Source organism: Protomyctophum bolini (assembly GCF_963924005.1).
Source record: "Protomyctophum bolini genome assembly, chromosome: 23".
NCBI lineage: Eukaryota > Metazoa > Chordata > Actinopteri > Myctophiformes > Myctophidae > Protomyctophum > Protomyctophum bolini.
The window spans coordinates 8,033,114-8,040,613 of NC_137884.1; the positions used below are offsets into that span (position 1 = coordinate 8,033,114).

A 7,500-nucleotide genomic window follows, 5' to 3' on the forward strand; every position below is an offset into this window, starting at 1 on the left:
TTTGATAATGGCTGCTGATCTAGGGGATTATTTAGAATCTGTGTGTGTGGATATCGATGTGTGTTGTAAGTTACTTACGGGATATAGCAACAGCTACACAGGGCTTCAATGTAAGTGTTTAATGTCATGAGGTCCTGTCGTGTCACCTGTCTCTGTGTAAGGGAATTAACCAAAAACTCAACTTTTCAACAAGTCGACTTCATTAACACAAAGACGAAAGTCAGAAAAAACTAAATCATAATTGTTGTGCATCAGAATTCAAACTGTAAAAGGAACTGGTTGGAATGACGTGTTCCTTTCCACGCGCTACGTCCAACCGGGTTCGGGATCGTGTGATAAAACATAATAATAATAATAATTCAAACTGTATAATTGGTTATTGTCAGACAGAAGTTTGCAACTGCATCGGGAGCCGCTGCTCAACTGCTCTGTTTCCAACTGATTGACTAGCTGAACTGCACTGTGTCAGAGAAGTCCCAACAGAACCCCCCCCCCCCCCCCCCCCGTCAATGTCATGGTGTCATCAAACGAGAAGTCGACTCGACTTCAACTTTTACTGACAGCAAGTCGACTTGCAAAAATCCCAAGTCGTTAACGCCCTACTGTGTGTCAGCAGGCTGAACGGTTCCTCTGCCAACCAGATGTGTCTGTTGGCATTTAGGTGGCAGATGAAGGTTGGTTCCTATAGCAGATAAGAAGCATTTATAGTGTGATTTGATGAACTAACTGCAGGAATAGACAACAGACGTACATAAAGACACCGTTTCCAAAGACTGAATTAGCTTATTAATAAAAAAGATAAATAAGTAAATAAAAGATTTCTGTGACAAGTTACTGCTGTCAAGGGGGCGCCCGATGGCCTAGTGTTGGATAACGCGCATATAGGCTCTGAAGCACCCCGACAGTGAGACAGCCTTTTCTGCGGGCCACTCCCTCCCTCTCTCTTTCTTTTCGTTTCCCCGTCACTCTCCAAATAAAAGGCAGAAAAGCCAAAAATATATTTTATATTCCCAAAAATGGTTAATACAGTACAGTTTTGTCTGTATTAACAGTCAAGTGTCCTAAAATAAAAGGATTGTAGTGACAGTAGTAGGCTAATATCCATCATATAGAAAACATGCTCTAATGGAAATAATGATGGTATAAAATGTTAAAGCCATCACCATGGGATAATATTACAACATTAATAATGTCAGTACATTTGTTATCTCTGTCAGGCCGGACGGCCGTAGATCATCTTTTTGCCCCTGTCCGTCTGTGAACAGCTGAACTTAGGCACCACTGGACCGATAGGCCTGAAACTGCACACACACACACACACACACACACACGCACACACGCACACACGCACACACGCGCGCGCACACACGGTGCATGCGCACACACACAGGATGGTGAACCGTCTTTCACAATGCCTCTTTGGTGCAGAAAGAAACCTCTGAATGTTACAAACATTTTTCTAGGGTAGCATTTCTGCTTTTAATAGATGGTATGGCAGAGTTTTAAAGAGTGAGGAGAGATAAGAACACAGGTTAGGAGAAGTGGGATTCAAAGCCATAGAGCCTCACTATTATAATTTATATGCCAATGTGGCCAGAGCACATACATGTGGCATTATGCATACATACAGACACCAAAACGCCCCCACAAGGTCTTCGCATTTATGTCACATAGCTAAAAAAAAGTCCCAGTCTCCTTATGTGGGCGACAGACAGTATAGCTGTGAAAGGCTTCGAATGACTGCGGGACTAAGACATATAATCTATGACTCTCTGGCCAAGTACAGCCCTATAATTAAGTCTATAAAATACACCCTATATATAGACAACAATATGAGGCGAAAAAGAATGTGTGTTTTGTGGAGCCTCGAGTCACTCTACGGGTCAAGATGCCTGCTGTGTGCTTTTGCGGTGTCTTACGTCCACCTCTAAACCTAGTAGTGTCACACAATGTTGTGCAAAACTGTCTTGAAGACATGTGAGGTAATAATGTGTAAGTGTGACAGTGTGTAACGTGCAAACATTGCCATGGATTTTTCCCTCTGAGATAATGTCTATCCTAGTCTCCCTAACCACATATACTGTACCCTATATACTTATGGCCCCATTTACACTGGCAGCCAAATAGCCTGAATCACATCAAACAAAAAATAAATCGGAATCCGACTTGTGGCTCAAGTCGTTTACAAATGCGACTTGAGCCACAGTCAGAGGTGGTTTCAAATCTGATTTCAGAATATCTGTCTCAGTTTGAACGCAGTAATCGCTGTGCCACATCCAGATCTGATTTCAGGCTGGATTTGGCTACAAGTGTAATGTAAATGGGGCATTAGTTGACTGGGGTCCCCCAAACCACTTAAGACAAAAAAAATCATCCAATCTACATACAAGCTCACAGCAACATCACGAAGCAGCTTGTAGATCAGCTATTTTTGCTGAGTGTTTGCAATAGAATAGGGAGGGACGCTACATGAGTCGTGACACATCTATTGGAAATACGAGTGAGCGATATTAGATTAGAATACCTCAACTGAATTCCCAGTATAATGGCAGGGAAAACAACAACAACAGAGCTTTAGTCACTAGCCAGCAGGTTAGTAGTCAAGTCTCAGGACCTCTCCTACAGTAGGCCATAACACACTTCCTCAATGCCTGTCATTCCAACGCCCCTGGTAGGGTAGGATTTTCGCAACATTTTCGCAACACACACACGCGCGCGCACACACACACACACACACACACACAAGAGAGAATTGCTCAGATTGCTTTCTTTAAATATGATGTGATGAACTTCTCAAATGCACAGCCTGGTCATCGTGAGTTTGTCATAGTGTGTGAGTGTGAGACGAGAGAGAGGAAAGCTCCAGAACAGAGTTAGTTATGAAATGCACCAGAAAGAATGTTGCAAGCTCCAGCAAGCAAGCTTTAGGCAGGGATGTGTCTTGTGTGTGTGTGTGTGTGTGTGTGTGTGTGTGTGTGTGTGTGAGTGAGTGAGTGAGTGAGTGAGTACAGGAACTGATTGCCCAGTGTCATAATTTCACAAGATTGTAGTTTTAGTAGCCTATAGGCCTATTATTCATCATGCAATATGTATGTGTTAATTTTCTCATAATCTTGCTTTTGCTACCTTGTTAGATTTTGACAGGCATGGTGCTGAAAGGAGGGGAGGATGGTTGGGGAAAGCAAGTTAAACTTGTGCACATTGCCTTGTTGTTAATGTTATTTCCGAATGAATCCTTCCTCAGTCATTTGAATGTCAACGACAAACTCATCCACAAAAATAAAAAACGGAGCGGCATACATCGAACAAAAAACGTCAAAACTTGTCAACGCAGAACACCAACCAGCCAGCCAATGTACACACACCACCAGGCTAGCTTTTAGCCTGCAGCTAACAACATAGCCAAACATGCTGTGCTGCTGCTTTACACTGTCACATTAACAACACAATAAAATGAGCCCTCGATCTTGTCGAGTTTTTATAAACGATATACAGATGTTTAATGCTTCTGTAACGTCTCTGTTGTGGATAGAATGGGAGCGTGTGCATGGGGTTTGCTGACAAATGACATTATCCTCAGTCACAACAGCCACACACATGAGTGCTGTGAATTGAAAACTACCCACTGGCCTACTGTCTGTAAACCTATGGACATGACAACGATATAACTGCTGCTCCTCAAACAAACAATTCAAACAGTAGATACTAAACTACCACCAAGACATTATAATATAATGCGTGCTTTGTTGGCCATATACAGGACTGGACACCGGCCGGGGTACCCCCTCTGTCTCTCTTGGGCTGTGTGTTGAGGCCAGGGCTCTGACTGTCCACTACATTACATTTAGGACATGTGATTTTAGAGTCTCTAAAATAGCAGGGGTCACTTTTCCTCCCCGCATAGTTATATTTGTACGTTGTTTTGACTGAGAAACAATGCTATACAACAGTAGGCCCCGACCTAAGCCTGGACGTGGGAGTGAGATAGAATGGGGAGGGGAGGTCGGGCATTCTGAATACCGCCTGCCTCCTCGCCTGTCCCGGCCGGTTCGGCCTGCAGGTGGTGGTGAGGACTGAGGAGCTAGGGAGGGGTACATGGATAGGTTAGGTGAGGTATATGCCCTTTCGGGACCCTGGTTACCTTTTTCTGTATTTGGGACGTCGACGTACCAAATACAGAAAAGGGTAACCAATGAGGGTCCCGAATGGGGTTAGGATAGCCTCCTGTCCTGGGGAAATCCATGGGACAGTCCCGTGGGGGTTTGGAAAAGGAAGGCAGCCCGGGGCAAACAGACAGACAGACGCGAGAAGGTAGTGAGTTGTATGACACTAGGTAGGGTACAGAGAAAGGGTCTCTCTGGGGACAAAAACACATTACATACGTTTCCGCCCGGGGGGTAAATAAATAATGGGCAATAAGTTGGTAGAGGTGGGGAGACTGACTGAGAGATAAAGGATAGAGGGTGGCAGCCAGACAGACAGAGCAGAGGCTTTTGGGGAATTTAATGGAGAGAGTGGTAGAAGGAGCTAGAGGGAGGGAAGAGGGGGTTAAGGAAGAAGGGATAGCCTCAGCCCCTTTCTAACCTAAGATTTAGACTCCCGTAGAGGTGTTTTATCGATTCTGACATGTCTGACACGTGTATGTCAAAATCGATTAAAAAAAACATCCACGAGAGTCTTAAATATAAAAGGCTAGCCCCTTTCGGGACCCGTCCCAAATACAGAAAAGGTAACCAAGGGTCCAGAAAGGGGCTCTATTAGGAAGAACTTGGGATAGTCCCACGGTTTCTCTCTCTCGGGGGTAAATAATGCCGTGAGGAGGGTCGGGTGACCCACGTACCATGAAGTCGCTGCCGAAGTTGTCCTCTCCCCGGTCGTCCCCCTCTCTCATGGCGTTCACCCCCTGGATAAACTTTCTCAGGATGCTCGGCTGGTCCATGGTGATATCCTTTAAATTAATTCCCACGCTGGCTGGCTGGGCTGCTGCCGTTTTCCTCTCTTATAAATAAAACCCAACCCCCCCGGCCCGGCCGGCGAAATAGAACCGGGAGAGAACCAGAAATAATAATAACGATGATAATAATAAAAAGAAACAAGGGAGGATGGGGGGAGGAATGGGGTAAATAAATACAATTCAAGACTCGTCCCAGATGATCATCGTTTCGTTTTAACAACACCCCTCGCTCTTTGCCTTTTTTACCGTCCCATGTTCTCTCCTGTCCTGGCTCTCTCTCTCTCTCTCTCTCTCTCTTCCCACTTCGTTATATCCTCTTCGGCTTGCTTGTTTTCTCAAGTGATATATTCCCAAAAAGCGGCGGTTAGGTTAGGTTGGATCGGATGGAGCGTGCCGTTCGTCTTCTCTCCTCGCCGGGGTGTGTAAGACAAGTAGTTTGTAAACGTGGCTGGACTGGACGCTTTGCATAAACTCTAAAATAAGTCGTCCCTGGAATAATAAGGGAAAAAAGACAGGAACCAAAAAAAAAAAAAAAAAGCCCTAGTCTAGTCAATCTAAAACTACCCCTCCCTGTCTCAGGGTTGGTTGCCACATTCACACGCACTGGAACTCGTTTATTCTTCACTGTTGGGGAGAGAAGAGAACATCCGGACCTGGGCGAAAAGCCGCTGAGAACCAGTGCTGCCAGATTGCGTGAGAGAAATAAGCAAACAGGTCTCTGAGGCTATGTGAAAATAGATCTACAAGCTCACAACAAGATCTGCTATTTTTTTTTTAATCACACCCGTGTGAAGTGAGTGGTGCAACTCCGTGTGGGGGTCCCCAGGGGGAAGTTCCAGGCCCACAGGAACGTGTCCAGGGTGCCAGCATTTTTAGATGTAGGGTCCTTTTGGACAAATACATTAATCTGGGGGTCCTTGTTGACATGGAAATGTGTGAGAATCATAGGTTTAAACAACATTATAGGAAGCAAGCCCAAATAAGCAACTACACTTTAGGAAACAAGCCCAAATAAGCAACTACACTTTAGAATGAAGCCCAAATAAGCAACTAGCCTACACTTTAGAAACAAACCCCAAAAAGCAACTACACTTTAGAAACAAGCCCCAAAAACATACTAGGCCTACCAATAAAGCAACTTTACAGAAAAAACAAACCCAAAGTTGCTTATTTTATTTATTTATTTTTTCAATTCAATTCAAAGGGCTTAATTGGTATGAGAAAAAAGACGTTTACATTGCCAAAACAAAAAGTGGAACAACAATCAAAACAAAATGTAGCCTATCTCCAATAAATCAATTTCTATTAATAAGGGGCGCGTTCGGAAATACCGCACCGGAGCGCACTCGCCTATTAGTTTGCATTGCACAGTGCGCTCATTTCCGAACGCGCCCAAGATCACTCAATGCAGATAATGCAGGAATACACAAGTCTTAAGGGTGGTTGTGTTCCATTTTAGCTTAGAATGAGCGGACATGGCAACACGAGTCAACCCCGCATCTCCCAGGCAGTGATTGGTCAGTCACCACCCGGAAATGGCACCGGACTGGTGTATTTGGCCATCGATTCACGCGTCGAGGCGTCTGATTGGACGCGAGGAACGTCAATCAACTTGTCACAGCGGTCGTCAGCCAACAACGCCATGGCGGTGGTCCCCTGAAAGTATTCTGTGTAAATGGGAAAGTGATTGTTTTAATTTATTGTTTCAAAACATGGCATGCTCTATAGAGTTTTGAAATCGTGTAACTACAAAACATTTTACATTGTATCAAAACAAAAGTTTGGTTAATAGGCCTACTTTTTTCATTTTGTTATACCTGTTTGGCTGTATTGCCTCCTCACATTATATTGTGTTGTAGCCTATTGCTGTAGCCTAGGCATACAAAATCATAATGCAACATGTAAGTATGGACAATACAATACAATAATGACTGGGTCGCATGTTAATAAATAATAAAGTAGCCTACTCCTCCAGGAACATGATGACAACCAGAGTCTGTCTGTCCGTGGGGAGCCCGGGTTCGAAAAGGCGACCTTGCAGTTACCATCCGGCCACTCTACCCCTGAGCCACTGGGTACTCGAGGACCCACGGTGCGCAGGTCCCTCCGCTACTGTGTGTGTGTGTGTGTGTGTGTGTGTGTGTGTGTGTGTGTGTGTGTGTGTGTGTGTGTGTGTGTGTGTGTGTGTGTTATGCAATTTGCTCCCACCACCACCCCAGCACCCCCGGTGGGCTCGGTTATTTCTGTTCCTCATGGGGGGTTGTTATTGTATATCTATCTCCCTGCTCTTAATGTTTTGATGGTGTTGTGCCGAGCAGGGAGAAAATGTAGCAGAGCCAAAGGCCAAGATAAAATATTATATGCAAACTTGTATTCTCATTCTATCATAAACATTGGTTAAATCTATTTGTGAGTTATCTGACTGAACTAGTCCATACCTGTTTGGGGATATGACATGCCCAAAGTATGTGCAGAGTTTCTCCCTGAGTCCATATACGTCTCTCTCTCCCCCACTCTCTCTCAGCTCTCCTGAGCCCCCTCTCTCC

The 7,500-nt window shown here is 44.7% G+C and overlaps 1 protein-coding gene and 1 long non-coding RNA gene across 4 annotated transcripts in view; both read right to left on the reverse strand.

Annotated features, from left to right (window-relative positions):
• Positions 1-5,562, reverse strand: part of LOC308311300 (tyrosine-protein phosphatase non-receptor type 12-like) — a 58,073-nt gene extending 52,511 nt beyond the window's left edge. For all 3 annotated transcript variants that reach the window (XM_080757963.1, XM_080757961.1, XM_080757962.1), the window contains exon 1: positions 4,841-5,562. In XM_080757963.1, coding sequence (XP_080614089.1) covers positions 4,841-4,939 — 99 coding nt within the window. In that variant the 5' untranslated portion in view covers positions 4,940-5,562. The remainder of the gene's footprint in view (positions 1-4,840) is intronic.
• Positions 5,563-6,106: 544 nt separating this feature from the next.
• Positions 6,107-7,500, reverse strand: part of LOC308310832 — a 1,406-nt gene continuing 12 nt past the window's right edge. The window contains exons 1-2 of the long non-coding RNA XR_013963543.1: positions 7,393-7,500; positions 6,107-6,621 (exon numbers count right to left, since the gene is read on the reverse strand). The exon at positions 7,393-7,500 is cut by the window's right edge and continues 12 nt beyond it. This is a non-coding gene — a long non-coding RNA (uncharacterized lncRNA). The remainder of the gene's footprint in view (positions 6,622-7,392) is intronic.